This window comes from Aspergillus undulatus (assembly GCF_047715775.1).
Source record: "Aspergillus undulatus strain CBS 261.88 unplaced genomic scaffold BDV17scaffold_54, whole genome shotgun sequence".
NCBI classification, from domain to species: Eukaryota; Fungi; Ascomycota; class Eurotiomycetes; order Eurotiales; family Aspergillaceae; genus Aspergillus; species Aspergillus undulatus.
The window spans coordinates 198,675-213,406 of NW_027396658.1; the positions used below are offsets into that span (position 1 = coordinate 198,675).

The 14,732-nt window shown below is 51.9% G+C and overlaps 8 protein-coding genes across 8 annotated transcripts; 4 read left to right on the top strand and 4 right to left on the bottom strand.

Annotated features, from left to right (window-relative positions):
* The first annotated feature begins 22 nt into the window (after nucleotides 1-22).
* BDV17DRAFT_185467 (uncharacterized protein) lies at nucleotides 23-878 on the top strand. Its single transcript, XM_073755023.1, has 2 exons — nucleotides 23-356; nucleotides 419-878. Exons 1-2 carry the CDS (start codon nucleotides 247-249, stop codon nucleotides 708-710), a joined length of 402 nt encoding a protein of 133 aa, XP_073612293.1. The 5' UTR covers nucleotides 23-246; the 3' UTR covers nucleotides 711-878.
* On the top strand, nucleotides 879-2,318 carry BDV17DRAFT_185468 (putative short chain dehydrogenase/oxidoreductase). The gene is made up of 2 exons (XM_073755024.1): nucleotides 879-1,382; nucleotides 1,456-2,318. Exons 1-2 carry the CDS (start codon nucleotides 1,046-1,048, stop codon nucleotides 2,133-2,135), a joined length of 1,017 nt encoding a protein of 338 aa, XP_073612294.1. The 5' UTR covers nucleotides 879-1,045; the 3' UTR covers nucleotides 2,136-2,318.
* A 188-nt stretch (nucleotides 2,319-2,506) lies between these two features.
* BDV17DRAFT_294518 (putative MFS transporter) lies at nucleotides 2,507-4,343 on the bottom strand (the record flags this gene model as incomplete). Its single annotated transcript, XM_073762852.1, has 4 exons — nucleotides 2,507-3,128; nucleotides 3,176-3,243; nucleotides 3,294-3,949; nucleotides 4,001-4,343. 4 exons carry the CDS (start codon nucleotides 4,341-4,343, stop codon nucleotides 2,507-2,509), a joined length of 1,689 nt encoding a protein of 562 aa, XP_073612295.1.
* Nucleotides 4,344-4,505: 162 nt separating this feature from the next.
* BDV17DRAFT_185578 (uncharacterized protein) lies at nucleotides 4,506-6,289 on the bottom strand. The gene is made up of 3 exons (XM_073755027.1): nucleotides 6,144-6,289; nucleotides 5,352-5,749; nucleotides 4,506-5,298 (listed from the first exon to the last, which is right to left on the bottom strand). The coding sequence occupies exons 2-3, from the start codon at nucleotides 5,737-5,739 to the stop codon at nucleotides 4,754-4,756; spliced, it is 933 nt and encodes a 310-aa protein (XP_073612296.1). The 5' UTR covers nucleotides 5,740-5,749; nucleotides 6,144-6,289; the 3' UTR covers nucleotides 4,506-4,753.
* On the bottom strand, nucleotides 6,221-7,486 carry BDV17DRAFT_185481 (GILT family protein). Its single transcript, XM_073755025.1, has 2 exons — nucleotides 7,005-7,486; nucleotides 6,221-6,950 (listed from the first exon to the last, which is right to left on the bottom strand). The coding sequence occupies exons 1-2, from the start codon at nucleotides 7,400-7,402 to the stop codon at nucleotides 6,446-6,448; spliced, it is 903 nt and encodes a 300-aa protein (XP_073612297.1). The 5' UTR covers nucleotides 7,403-7,486; the 3' UTR covers nucleotides 6,221-6,445.
* Nucleotides 7,487-10,092: 2,606 nt separating this feature from the next.
* BDV17DRAFT_185643 (uncharacterized protein) lies at nucleotides 10,093-10,983 on the top strand. Its single transcript, XM_073755029.1, has 2 exons — nucleotides 10,093-10,427; nucleotides 10,706-10,983. Exons 1-2 carry the CDS (start codon nucleotides 10,245-10,247, stop codon nucleotides 10,898-10,900), a joined length of 378 nt encoding a protein of 125 aa, XP_073612298.1. The 5' UTR covers nucleotides 10,093-10,244; the 3' UTR covers nucleotides 10,901-10,983.
* Nucleotides 10,902-13,279, top strand: BDV17DRAFT_185615 (hexokinase family protein). Its single transcript, XM_073755028.1, has 2 exons — nucleotides 10,902-11,698; nucleotides 11,758-13,279. Exons 1-2 carry the CDS (start codon nucleotides 11,067-11,069, stop codon nucleotides 12,986-12,988), a joined length of 1,863 nt encoding a protein of 620 aa, XP_073612299.1. The 5' UTR covers nucleotides 10,902-11,066; the 3' UTR covers nucleotides 12,989-13,279.
* On the bottom strand, nucleotides 13,155-13,875 carry BDV17DRAFT_185647 (uncharacterized protein). The gene is made up of 2 exons (XM_073755030.1): nucleotides 13,620-13,875; nucleotides 13,155-13,557 (listed from the first exon to the last, which is right to left on the bottom strand). The coding sequence occupies exons 1-2, from the start codon at nucleotides 13,726-13,728 to the stop codon at nucleotides 13,322-13,324; spliced, it is 345 nt and encodes a 114-aa protein (XP_073612300.1). The 5' UTR covers nucleotides 13,729-13,875; the 3' UTR covers nucleotides 13,155-13,321.
* Between the last annotated feature and the right edge of the window lie 857 nt (nucleotides 13,876-14,732).

A 14,732-nucleotide genomic window follows, 5' to 3' on the forward strand; every position in this document is an offset into this window, starting at 1 on the left:
CTCCAGAAATAGCATGACACCACGACTCCGAGCCGAACTCCCCATTGGACGCTTCCCGAGCCCGCGGATGCAGCTCCCGGCTATTCACGCCTCTCCACCAGACTTCAACATCGTGACTTCCGTCGTGGTGATGTTGACATCTTGCAAGATCGAGAAATTCCACGGTGTTCTTCTCTTATGACATGACGATGAAGCAGTGAAGCACACCGGACCGACCCCAGCATTCTCCATTCTCCATATCTCGGAATGCCCCGTTTGTGTCTTCGTGGACCAACCGTGGACACCGTGGACACCAGGGCCACCTGGACAACTGACATGCCCCGATCCATCCATCCATCCAGGCATTGCCGCTTCCGGTAATTCGAAGTCTGAACTGAAATCTCACGATGCTCACCTGAGAGGTCTCCTGCGCTCACAGCCCCTTCTGGCCCTCCCCCTCTGCACATCCCCCGATCCTCCTGCAGTGGCCACTGCCCACCCCATGCTTATCCAGCAATTGCCCATTCACCGCTGCGCTCCCCTTTTCTGTGCATCGCTCTAGCCTCTCCACATCCAGGTCATCTGGTCACCTGGGACACATTCTGAGAGTCCTTTGCCGGAGGTTGGGGAATCTGGCCGCCCGGTCGAGTGTTCCATGGCGCCAGTTCTGGATCGCGATTGACTTCATTATGGAGGAACCTCAGTCACGCGGCCTTCTAGAATTTTTTTAATCTTTGATTAAACCCTTTTTTTATTTTTCTCTTTCCTGGTTTGGTCGAATTTTTGCCATTTGCCCTCGGTGGCTAGGGATTTCTCTGAACGATGCGGGAGGGGTTACGTTTGCGGTTGCGAGGACTTATAAACCCTCGCCCTCCTCGACGTTGGGATGCTGCTTCCATAGACTGAACATACCGGATTTCTACTCTAATTCTCAATCTCTTTCGCTTGCGAGCAAACGGGTGTCTTCTCTTCCTCCAGCTTCTGCACTTGGTCTTCCTACTTCATCCTATAGACCCTCTCTATCTCCAACCCTACTTTCATACTCAATACATACTTCACCACCACAATGCGCAACACAATCACCCGCTCCCTCCCCCGCACCAGCGCGCTGCCAAATTCTCGCCCCAACGTCTCCTCCTCATGGACCAAGATCCGCTCTCCTGCATCCATCTCCTCAGTCCGCTACGCCAGCGGCCCGGACTCCTTCCGCCCTGCCAACCCGCACGCAGACACGAACCACATCCAAGCGCGCAGACCTGACCTGAACCTGCGCAGCTCGGGTAACACCCAGCCGCACCGATTCCCCGAATTCGACCTCCACGGCCGCGTCTATGCTATTACTGGTGGTGGACGGGGTCTTGGACTCGCTATGGCTGAGGCACTCCTTGAGGCTGGTGCTGTTGGTATGTTTACTTGGCCCCCTCTCCCCCACCCTCTTCGACTTTCTGAGATGGATGAACATTAACAGATAAATAGTATACTGCCTCGACCGCCTCACAGTCCCCCACCCAGACTACGAACTCGCCCGCGAAAACGCCGAGAAGAACTACGGCGGGTCCCTGCACTACCACCGCATCGACGTGCGCAACCCCGTCGAAACAAACAACATCTTTTCCAAAATCGCCTCGGACCACGGGCGCCTAGACGGCCTCATCGCCGCAGCGGGAATAAACTACCTCGAGCCGGCGCTCTCTCACTCGCTCGAGAAACTCCACGAGGTCATGGACATCAACTACAACGGCGTCTTCCATTCCGCCACTGCGGCGGCGCGGCAGATGTTCAATTACCAGCAGAAGGGCTCAATTTTGCTTGTTGCTAGTATGAGCGGGTATATCGCGAACAAGGGGATGACGAGTCCCGTGTATAACTCTTCCAAGGCGGCTGTTGTGCAGCTTGGTCGGAATCTGGCGATGGAGTGGGGGAGGCATGGGATTCGGGTGAACTCGCTCTGTCCCGGGCATATTGTTACCCCGATGGTCGAGGAGGTTTTCCGTAAGGAGCCTGCGGCGAAGGGGGTTTGGGAGGCGGAGAATATGCTTGGACGCCTTGCGACGCCGGAGGAGTTTAGGGGGGCGGCGCTGTTTGCGTTGAGTGATGCGAGCTCGTTTATGACGGGGAGTACGCTTATGATTGATGGGGGGCATACCGCTTGGTAAGCTCTCGGAGTTTCAGAGAGGGGGGTGCGGGTAATGTGTTTGTTGGTGAGGGGATGTTGAAAATAATGACCGTCCATATTTATGCATTGACTGTATAATACTAACATGGTTGGACTTGGGATACTGGTCACGGCACTGGCTATGCTTGAATGAGCGAGCGTTGCTTGTCAGAGCGAGCTTTCTTTCTGTTTTCTTCGCTTGTTTGTTTGGTCATTTGGTCGTTGGTCGTTTGGTCCGGGCATACTTGGGATAAAACAGTACGGAGTTTGGTTCTGATTCTAGTTAATCAAAATTACCTTTCAGTTGTGCTTTCCAATAATCTAAATAGTCCTTTTGGGTGTCGAGTGAGTAGCCTGAAATTGATAAATGGCCTATATAATAAAAGTAAATACCTCCTTCTGTCTAGTCCCCTCAGCCTCAGACGCAAAAATAAGCCCCTCGCGCTCTCTATCCGTCCCATCTCCAGCTATACCCTCCTGCTCGCCTCCATCCCTCTTCCGATTAGCCCTCTGCAACGAAACCCTCAACGCAACCGCCAAAACTGCAACAAGGCCCATAAACCCAGCGCAGACACTCATCCCCCTCACATAAAGCGGTCCATCGCTCTCCGGGTAAAGCCTCGTCCCCAGAAGTGGCCCGCACTGGCCTATGACATTGAGTATGGCAACGCTCGCTCCCTTCCCCTCCTTATGCATGCGGTTGTCCATGCTCCATGTTATGATTAGGGTTATTGCCGAGAAGAAGCCTGCTGTTGCGGGGTAGACGCAGAGGTAGCGGATGGTCGTGCTTAGGTTTTCAGAAAGGGAGGCGTGGAATGTCCCGATGAGGGCGATTGTCGCGTAGGATGTTGCGGAGATGAGAGCGTGTGTTATTAGGTAGGGGCTTCGGGTGCGCGCGCGGTCGGAGAGGTAGGCTGTTATTAGGACGACTATGAAGGCGAAGAGGTACGGTGGGGCGCTGAAGGCTTGCGAGTTTGTGGGTGTGTAGCCCATGCTGCGGTAGATTAGAGTTTGATATGTGTTTGGTAGTAGGGAACGTACTCTTGTAGGATTGTTGGGAGGAAGACGGGCATAGAGCTGAATGCTACGTTGCAGCTGAAGAACATGAACTGTCGTATGTCAGGTTTTTTGGTTCCGGGAAATAGCAGGGGATACATACAGCTGTAATGTATGCCTTCGGATCAGCCAGGGTCATTCCAACTTCACTCCAATTGAATCTCCTGCGATAGGAAGGATATTTAGGATTGGCGCTGTCTCCCATCCGCAACTGAGCTACCATCCGTTGTCGCGGCTCAAGAAACACCGCAGTCCCGGGCGAGTCAGGGATCATAAACCAAGCAAAGGCGGCGACGATGACGCTGGGAAATCCTTCCACAAGGAACAAAGAGCGCCACGGTGCAATTGGCCCGTCGCTGCTTGACTTCACAATCAACCATGCCAGACTACTCGCAAACGATGACGCCAAGGGAGCAGCAGAGATGAATAGCCCGGTTCGCAACGCGAGCTCCTCGCGCTTGTAAAACAAGGATAGGTAAAAAGGGACACCAGGGCCGAAGGCAGCTTCCGTGATTCCTAGTACTGCGCGCAAGAAGACCATAGCTCCGAATGAAGATGCGAGAGACTGGAATGATGCCACGAGTCCCCATCCGCAGACACAGAGGGAGATGTATACATGGGCCGGGACCACTCGGTAGAGCAGGGTCATCCACTCGAACAGTATGTAGGTAATATAGAAGGCTGTCAAGAGCCATTCATACTGCGAAGACGACAGCTTCAAGTCATCCATGAGACCCGCAATCTTTGCATTTCCAATATCTGAGCACCGTTAGCATGTTTGATTCATAAAACCGTGGGAAGGCAACTAACTTGACCGGTCTAGAAAAGAGAGTAGGTAAAGAAGGGCAAGGAACGGGACCAGCCTGCGATCAAACCTTTTTACAACATGCTGCTCTTCTACAGGCGTATACTTTGGCACTCTGGGTCGACTGAATCTCGGCCGGGCCTCGTTGTAGTTGTACTCGTCACCATCGTCTTCGGAGAACCGATCGTGGACGGTGCCGAAGTCAGTCTGGAGCTTCCACAGCCCTTCAGGGTTACGGCTGGACTGCGCATCAACGGATCCATCAGAGACCGGGGTGTATTGAGGATTGGAAGGTGATGAGCCGCTGCTTTCGATAGAAGCTGGGTCCGCCAAGGGGAAGGAGGACATTTCAGGGTATTGGAGGGGTACGAGGCTATGCAAATTGGACACCCATATCTGATTGCGCTGGAACACTAAAAGAGAGACTGCGAACAAACGGAACGGATAGAACAAAAAGACTAGAGGAGCATTGAGAAGACGAAATAAATGAAATAACAAGCTCTGGGAATGCGGCACGTGGGGCGTCTTGAAGCTGTGTGACTGTCCCCCGTGATGGTTCCTCGCGCCAATTGCTCAGCCAATAGCGGAGCTTCGCGCACATTAGTCATCCCAGCTCAACGGCCATAAAAAAGCAACCTCCATCAGAAGGAGAAAAGAAAAGCCAGACACATGAAGTAAAGGAGAAGTTGATAGCCTGATACTACCCAACTATGCACTACCGCAACCGATATAGATCTTCCCAGTAAAAACGCGTTATCTCAATGACCATCGCGAGGACGGTACGAGTCAACAATACGACGAGCCCGCTTACGACTGACCGGGCGTCGACCGGCATAAACCGAACGCTTCCTGCCTCTGAAATCCTCATCGAAGTGCCGCTTGCGCCCACCCAAAAGCTGTGCCGTCTTGTCCCTCGCAGTAGCAAAGGTCTGCTCTAGGTCTGGAACCCAGAGATTGTCCTGCAACCCGTTGGCATGGAGGTAACGGAGCGTGTTCTCGGCTGAATCGCGGAGGAAGCGAACCGCGTCGAGACTATCGAAGCCATCTCGCTCTTTGGTGGTGAAGTAATCATCCTTGGCCTTTTGGTAGACCTCCAAGAGACGTGTTACTCGGTCATCAACATCGGTCTTCTGCGCTTGTATGGCGGGTGGGAACGGGGGTCTAGTGTCTTCCTCATCGTAGCGGTAGAGGCGCTCATATTCGGTATCGATATTGAAGGGGGAGGAGGATCCTTCGCGCTTGAATGCGGACTCGGTGTCTGGCGCTGGGGCTGCAGTGTCTCTGTTCTCATGGGTGGCTTTGACTACAGGTTGAGTAGTTAGGACGGTTTATCGCGATAAACGGACGTATGCATACCTCTGTCCAAAACATTCTGCAGCTCAACGTGCTTTGCAATAGCCTCTTTGCCGTCCGCGAAAGACGCGATCGGAACGACGCCCAGGAACTCAGTCAAGTAGAGCTCGAGTGCACCGGGATCAGTCACGCTCTCTCCAAAGTTCGAGAGGATGAGCAAAGCTCTGTCGTAGGCAGTAACCTGACCGTCTTCAAAGTCCTGCGAGCGGCATTTAACAAGCGAGATCTGGCGGCGGAGAGCACCGATCAAGACAGCGTAGCTGTCTGGGTCATTGAGCACCTCGAGCAAGATGCGGGAGGGGCTTTGGGGACGACGGTATCTGTGGACCAAGTCATCGACCTTCTTCTCAGGACGGTCGGCTTTGGAGCGGTGATGGACGGGCATGGGCATGATGGCTATTCTGAAGGCTAATGAGGATTGGTTTGTGGTAATAAAGAGTGGTATGTAAAAGGCTGGAGTATGAGGGGCAGCTTTGCTATCCCAAAGGTTGAGGGTGGTGTAGGTGTACCTCAGAAAATGGAAGAGAAAGTGGGCGTTTGTCTGGGAGAGGGGCTCTGCTATGAAGGACATGGCAAGGCATCAATTGTTTTGGATTTTCACTGTCACAACCATCGCAGACTGTTGCCGGGAGTGATGGATGTCGTGAGGCAATAACTTGGAGTGTTTTGGGGGTGATGGCTCGGCATTGGATAAGCTATTGTCACTGCTGGAATGAAGCCTTTTCTCCTTGTTGAGTGTACATTTAAAAGAAGTGATGTGCAAAATCAGGGTTTCAGGTGCTGGAGAGTACATACTTTCAGGAGGAAAGGACAAAGCAGCTTGATGTAGCCCAAGGTCTACTCGGCTAGGACCACTAGGCTTGCTTAAAAGGCTCTAAACCTAGCTAGAAGAAGTGGTGGTATGTCATTTGCATTAAACAGATGATGTTAGAAGAAAGCCATCTGTAGATATGGGTTGGGCGTTTCCTTCCTTGCCCTATAGGTCATACATCATATCAAAAGCAAATCGAGCTAGGCGTATATTGTCATAACACTGCGAAGACAGAAAGCGGCCAACGGCGAACCGCAGTGATCTCTGAATCGAGGCTTTTATGACCTCAATTCCTCTGCCCCCAAAGCTTCTCAATCTCGTCCACAAGGACGGAAACTTGACTTCCCTGGCCTTCCTCCGCACAGTCCTTCCAGACGCCGCCATCCCGGACACACCATACGGTATCGTCAAGCCGAACGGTGCAGCTCGTTCGAACCCCGAGATCCGCGCTATGCCGAGCACTCTCGCGCAAAAGGGCAACGCCGCTCAGGGGCCGATCCTCCTGTTCCTTATTGGGGTTATCATCTTGCTGGCTGACGCATTCATTCAGGGCCTCGAAGTCAATACCGTGCTCCAAAGCACATTGCTCGACCAACGTCCTGTCCGGAATATCCTCATATGAGCTGATCAGACAGGTGGCGAATCCGAGATATCGAACAGTTGGCGTTTTTCCGTCACGAGAGTTGCCCTCTGACGGGAATGGGAGATTCGCAGCGCAGAGCATGAGCATGTTTCCGACGCATTCTCCAGGGCCGTGCATACAGTCCACATCTGAAGACTGGTTCGATATACTGGCCGACGGGTTAGCTCTCCGCGGGGGGGTTATGAGGAGAGGCTGCGCCTACCTTGCGATAAAGGAGAGGTCAAAATCGACTTTATCGTGGACCCTTTCCATCGTCGGCACGACAAGCTCCCGTATACAGTCCCGTGCATCCGGACATTTACTCATGATATGAGCTTCGAACGGTACGCGTTCTGAGTCCGCGGAAGTCGGGTTCATGGAGGCCGTCGCGTCATCGAAGGGAACCCCATCATGCGCCGGTCGAGTATGATGATGACATGAAGATATCCTGAGCTTTGGCAAGGCGATGGGAAGCCAATGGAGAGTCAGCCAAAGGCATGAGACAATACCGAGGAAGCTGACAAGTCGATGAAAAACCCGGCGGTGCTGAGTGTGCGTGATCGAGCTGCCGAAGAGGGGTAGCCGGTCCCTGCCAGCTGGATCTTCTGCGGTCTTCTCCATGGTGACGTAAAAGAAGAGCTGTTCAATGTGGAAGATAGATCAAGAGAAGGAGCGCGATGTGGCGATCGGCGGTGGATGTCTGGAGTCTCTGGACTCCAGTCTCCAGGTCACTGGGTCTGGAAGTGGTGTGGGGGATGACGGAGCTTGTGATCCACACTGCAGCCCACGCAAAAACAACCCGCCCAGACGGGCCTTCCTACTATGTACCACAACACAAATCTATACCTCACGGCTACCCAGCTTTTGGCCCACCAATACGATCGAGATGCCATAACTACAACTTATGCCCACGAAAGAGAATGCGACTTTTTTTCTGCATGTACCGCACGAACTCGGCCGCTCATCTTGGAAGGCTTCCTGCGTGGAGGTTCGCCAATCATTCGCTCAAGCAAAAACCACGGCATAATCAAGCTCCGTCCAGCAATGGATTTAAAGATGAATCAGCCCTGGATACTCGATGGCAGGGAACGGAACCCAAGCTACCTGGAATATTTGGCGTCCAGCCATGGTCCATTAAAAGTTCATAGAGCGCAATTTGCTGAGCCGCGGTGGCTCCAAGGATATGCCTCGGCGTTTGTTGGACAATAGAAGCCCCAGAAGTGAGAAAATAGCGTGACGCCTCCACGTTACCGGCCTTTAGGGCAAGAACGAGACCTTGGTGGAGGAAGACAGGAGTGGGTGTACAAGGCTCGGAAGAGCTAGTAGCTTCTACTGTTGCAAGAGGCCCTCCACGACAAGCATCCACAAAAGCGCTGTACCAGGACGGTGGTGGCCCAAGAAAACGGGGATTATCAGTGAGAAAAGCCAAGTCACTGGTTTCTGTAAGAGGGATATCTTCATATCGAAAACCATCGCTTTGTATAGCCATAACACGAGAAAGAACCCAGGGGATTGGCTCTCCGGTATCCTTTGCATGAGCCTCTCGTATGGCTCGTTCTTGACCCTTAGCCATAATCTCCTCGAACTCACGCCGGCGTCTCCGCTCCGCGATAGGAAGCCATCTCTCCAATACTAACGGATCACCCTCCGATAACATTTGGAGTTCCACAAAAGCACGGGATGCCTGGTCTTGTTTTTGAAAATCTGCGGTATCGTCTGCAATTGATGCGATTTCGACGAGTCTGGAGGTCTGAGCTTGTTTTGCTGCTGGGTCTTGTTTGTGCCACCGTGACAGCCACTATGAGGGGAAAACCCTCTCCCATCCTGGAGGGGCTTCGATCCGTGGTATTAGCGGCTGATTATTCATTTTGAATGAGTACAACACTAGTCGATGTTGGCAGCAGCCTTGAATGCTTGGCCATGAGCTGCGACAATAGCGCGGGGCGCGTGAGGCTTTGAGGTCGGGACCGAAGAAACCTCCTCTGTCCAGTTTAGCGCGTTCTGTACGGCCAGTCTGGACCACAAGTGAAGGAGAAGTTGCGAAGTGATTACTCCTATACCCTTTAACTCGACACCGGGTTTCAGACAACCGTTCGCCCCAGCTCTGGATTATAGACCCATACTCCCAAGGTTCTCGCACACTCAGGCACAAGATGTGGCGCCAATTTTTCCGAGAAAGGACTCCCACCATCACTACATCGGAGTATCGGCAACTCGAGAGTTATATTGAGCTGTTTCCTGTGTTGGGCATGTTTGCTCACATGAGGGACGACGACTCTAGCTAGCGACCCTGGCCATGATCAGACTTTCTTTTCTTGGACAATGGACCGGCGCGGAGGGAGTAAGCGGCGGACGAACGCAACGATGGAGAATAATTAAGGGACTGATTGATAGTGATAGGATAGGCTAGAGCTACTATCGCGGCTCACCAAAAAGGCAGGATCGCCATCTCCGACTTCGGAGGGCGTGCCAGTGCCACGACATTTGCACCTGCCACCGGTGCACCCCCAAGATTTCAAGCTTGACTCCGTCTCACCGTGAGGCTTCCAGAACTCTGGCGCTATCGTCAATTCCTCATTTTCCCGAGATCTGACAATTCATTGCGCGTCAATTTGCTCTGAGGCCTAGATCCACCTTCCTGGACGCAGTCATTGACCATTGCCAAGCGGACTATCACCTGCGGGGTCAGTTGACATTGTTGCAATCTTGTGGCTGGAGCTGATGCTGCTCTCGAAGTGTCAAAGCACTTTATAGACCATGAGCGTCTCGCGTCTCGCGCCTTTGCAAGAACCTAGGCACGAACCCAGCTTCAAAAGAGCTCGTATTGAGCTGGTGAGACATGCAGAGAACTCTTAGCCGGAGGGAACATCCCACCTCCCTGGACACTCACCGATCGATCCACTCAGACCCTGAACAAATCAGATCCCCAGCGCCATTCTTTGGATTGGGCGACCTTGAAGCCACAGCGAGTGGTGATTAGTATAGCTCTTGTCACGAGAGGACAAGACTGTAGTTGTAGTCTGTAGCAGGATTCTGCCCCACCGGCTAGCTACCACATGGCAAATAGCTTTGGAGTCACGATAATAGTTCGCCTTGTTATACTAGTATCTTCGGAGAAGGGCTAGTCTATGCAATGTGATAGTGAAGGATATCTATACTCTAGTCTAGACTACTCTGTATGGTGCTTTGACACCGTTCTAATAAAAGTAACCAAGACTGGCGACATGTGGAGTCTCTGGATCTCTGGACTACGTAAGACTTCACCAACGGAGACAATGGGGAAACTCCGGGACGCTCTTCGTGCCATCGTGGGCAGATGCAACAGCACTAACTCTCTCCAGAGAGATGCTACGTGCTCCTGCGGCAAGATTCACAGGCGCAGCCAGTGTGTAGCAAATCCGGTCATGGTCGTGCCAGACTCGCAGGCATCCAGCCGACCGGACAGCGTCACATCGCCTGGCTGATGGTCGCATTCCATCGCATCAAATCACCCTCTCTTATTGTCAACCTTCCCTTTCCACCCTGGGCCTCCGCGGCCTTTCTCTGCCTTCTTCTATCCTGCCTCGTCCTTCCTTTTCGTCTTCCGAATGGTGGGGATTGTCGCTGGCTGGTCCTGTGGCTTTTTAACCTTTCGTTTCTCCCTGAGGTAGCTCTCCCTCCCTATAATACGCAATTGCTGCCCTTTCTGCTCCCTCCTCCTCCATTCCACCTGCTGCCTGCCTCCTGTGTACCACCTTCTGTCGCCGTATTCGGGGTAAGTGCAAACATACTGTGAGAGGTGCGTGCCGGCCTGGCCGAGCCTTCCATGATTCCCCTCTGCGCGGATGCTGGCTTCCTGCATGGTGATTGTGACCGTTGTCCCATCCCTCCCCATCATTTTCCTGCAGACACGCGTCCCGCTCGAAATCTGCTGTAACATCGAAGCTGATCATTTGTGCAGACTTGTTGTATCTAGGTCGCCAGGCCGCAGCTCTTCCTCGAAGTTCTCTGTTCCCGCGGTTCCGACTCGAAGACCACCCCCTCCTCCCGGGCACATATACCACCACCCGGGTTAGCCCACCCCTGTCCCCCGTCTTCGAGCGATTTCCAGCAGGAGGGTGCACATATATACCCGAATAGACACCCACAGCTCTTCAATTGCGAAATTCATGTACACGAGACCAGATTGCAACCCCTGAGGAACATCAGTTTGTGAGTCACACGGTAGACTTTTGCAAAACAAATCGCCGAGCTGCATTCTCTGCACCCCGCACCACCATTCTGCGGTACCGACTTCACCATAGGAATGGCTTCGGTGGATCCAACAGGCTCAGGGCTACACACCGGGGAAGAGCACGAGATCGTACAAGATGACCCCATTGACGAGGAAGAGGAACAAGACGAGAACGTCCCGGAGATGGACCCCTCTGTGAGGGCGTACCTGGAACACCAACGGAAGGTTGATGAGTTTCTATCACCGCTAGCTCTGGATGAAGCTGTGCTCTACAAGCTGGCCCGCCGTCTATCGAGTGTATACCGGAAGCTGGCCTTGGAATCAGATCAGCAATTCCTTCCTACTCCTGTTTCGAAACTACCCAGTGGCCTGGAGACTGGTCGCTACCTAGCTATTGACGTCGGTGGAACTAATCTACGAGTTGCTTTTATCGAACTACTCGGCGACACGGCCGACCCCGACATGACTAGTACCCGAGCATCGGAGAGGCCGCTGAAAAAGGCGCAGACTCAACGTGTGAAACGGACGCTCGAAAAAGCATGGCCCATTCAAGAGCACCTGAAAATGGACAAGGCAGAGGATCTCTTTGCCTGGATTGGCGACTGCATTGCGGAAGTTGTGGCGGAGAGCTTAAGTTCGGACGTGACTAAAGGGACAGTTCCGGAAGAGTTGGAGATGGGGATTACCTTCAGTTTTCCGATAATGTGCGTCACGCCTCTCTGTTTACAGACTCACAACGGGCTACATCGCTGACAGAATACAGGCAAGAATCTCTCGGGGAGGCTACGCTCATGCCGATGGGCAAGGGCTTCGCAATCACTTCCGATCTCAATCTCCGGAAAATACTACTTAGTGGGTACGAAAAGCACACAAGACGGCCCGACGATGAAGATGAGCCGTCGACGAAGCGCCGGAAGCTTTTCGCCTTACCGAAACTGAAGATTTCTGCTATTACCAACGATGCGGTAGCAACACTTGCCTCCCTCGCATATGCTGTAAAATCCCTGCCCAACAGCCGCGTTGCGATGGGCATCATCGTGGGCACTGGTTGCAATGCCACCATACCCATGAAATTGAGCGCCCTGCATGAAGCAAAGGTTAAACACGTGCAGCGAAACGATCCAGACACGTCTGAAATCATAGTCAACACCGAATGGACAATATCAGGTGTATTACCTCCCCTTGTCGAACTGGGCATCGTAACCAAGTGGGACGCGGAACTGGATGCAGCCAGTGCGCGCCCTGGCTTTCAGCCTTTCGAATACATGACGGGAGGGAGATATATTGGTGAACTTATCCGGCTTATTTTCATCGACTATTTGACCAATGTCGCCGGGGTCTCGAAGGATGCGTTACCCGCGCAACTCTCAAAGGATTACGCCTTGACAACATCGTACATATCTGACAACGTTGCACGTAATCTCTCAGACCATGGCCTGGCAGATGAGTTGACTTGCTCTTTACCTCCGCCAGGTGACACTTGGCGGTGGGACACTACCTCTGCAAATGTTTTACGGAAAGTCGCCAGAACTGTGCAGAGGCGATCTGCCGGGCTAATAGCTGCCGCGGTAGTCGGCCTATTAGCATGCGCGGGCGAAATAGAATTGAGGTTGGACAGCCACGAAGGCTCACCACAGGAGTCTCATGTGGCATCATCTGAGCACGACAGTATCACGGCTCTCTCCTCACAACGCAAATCGGCAGTGTCAGATTCAAACGGCCTAAGCGGAGCTCGAGGACCCATAGTCCCTATAATCTCCCCTTCGCCTACACCCGCGGATTGGCAGTCTGGCCCGGAAGAACTTGTCGTTGCGTATACCGGTGGTATTATCCAGCATTACCCCAATTTCAAGGAAATGTGCCAGCAAACCATTGATCGGCTTATTATGCGCACTGGGCCTCAAAAGAGCGGGAAGTCGGTCTTTCTGCGTGAAGCGTCGGACGGCGGCGTGGTTGGTGCTGGTGTACTCGCAGGGATGGTTGGAAATCGCTGATTATCTTCGCATTGGCGTGGTCAAACCCTCTCAATATCTGATTAAGCTTTGCTTGCTTGGTCCTATACAGATACTCCTCGACCTAGGGCACTGAGTCCAGCAAACGGCACACTTCGTGGCTGCCATTGGCCCGCCCTGCCTCGGCTCTCATCGTTACATATCGGTAGCACACCTCATAAGTGAGGGGGGAAAGTGGCCGAGAACATTGCTTGCAAGCATGAGCCCGCATACTCACATTTTTGTCACAATGTCCATATGCATGAAAGCGTCTGCTCTTTTAAATGATTCGACTATGATTAACTTATAGAAATAGATGCCATTATCTTATATTGATCATATGTAGCGAAACATATTGTTCCTAACACTGCGCTTCATGGTTTGAGGCTTGCCGTCCTCATACTCTATCCCGGCCGCTCCGCCCTCCCCAGACATTTCTTCCAGTCGTCTACGCAGCTCCTCGTCCTCTTGGGCCACGGTTTTGACTGTTTCCCGAGGTTTGTGGTGCTTTGGTTCTGATGAGGCAGGCTGCTTCTGCTCGTTTGATGAAATGACACTAGATGCTTCTTTATCTGCTCAGTTGGTCAGCCTAAGGTAACGAATAATGTGCCACCCATTGTTGACATAACCGTACCGGAGTTCGACTGGAGTTGCGTGGTGGAATAAATAGATCTTGCGAGAGTGAAGGACTGCCGCTTGAGCGAAACTCCCGCCCTTGTTGATGATTTTATTACCCTCTGCATTTTATATGAAGTAAAGGTGGTCTAGTACACGGATTTGCGACAGTGAGGAAGTTGTTGACTTCTTCAAGTATTACCGGCGCAAGCAAGTCGACCTTCTATGAGCTACGTAGGTGACTAATGGCTCGAATCCGGGTCAGGTGACCAAGGTGACTGGGATGAATTGAATTGAAGGTGATGATCTCTAAACTACAATCTGTATAGCGGGTTAAATAAGTGGCAGAGGCTTCAGTAGATCCCGAAATACGAAGTGCCGTATCCCGTATCCTCTATCACTAGCTTGTTTCCTTCGTCTCAATAATGTATGTGTAGATCGAACGAGGCGCTGTCTATCGGCTTGGCTGAGTAATCCCAAATATGAGACCGTCACCGCTGGCTTCCAGCGGTGGAGTACACAGGTCAGGTGCCGCTGCTCAGAAGCCGCAAGCCGGCCCCACCAGGCTTGGCATGAGCGGCGCGGCACCTCAGCTTTTAAATACCATACGACATACCACGAAATTCAAATTCAATCTTGTTCCTTTAATAATTTTCCACATAAAATATTCAAAGTGCTTCTTAACCACTTAATAAGCAGTTACAAACCAAAGACAGCAGCCGTATTAATATAGATTCAGAGAATGTTTTATTTGGCTTTGACAAGATTAAGGATATATCTTTAAATATTAGTGATATCGAGGAAGTTAAAGAGGTACAACTCCAAATTACTTAATAAGCACTTGCTAACTGGTTATAAACTACTTAGCAACCAAGTGCTCTAATTCAATTAACAGACGCAAAATCAAACCCCCTTTAAATACTATATATTAAGTATACGAATAATCTTCCTGAATACCCGCGGACTGACATCCATAGCTATACCTATATTATATCTGTTGGTGGGCGCTTCCATGAGGCAGAGCATTTAATTCAAGATACAAGTACCTATTCATTGATTAATAACTAGTTATTAATCAGTTTCCAGATACAATACTCCCGATCAAGTATTCAAGAGGCAAGAGCAAGTGTTA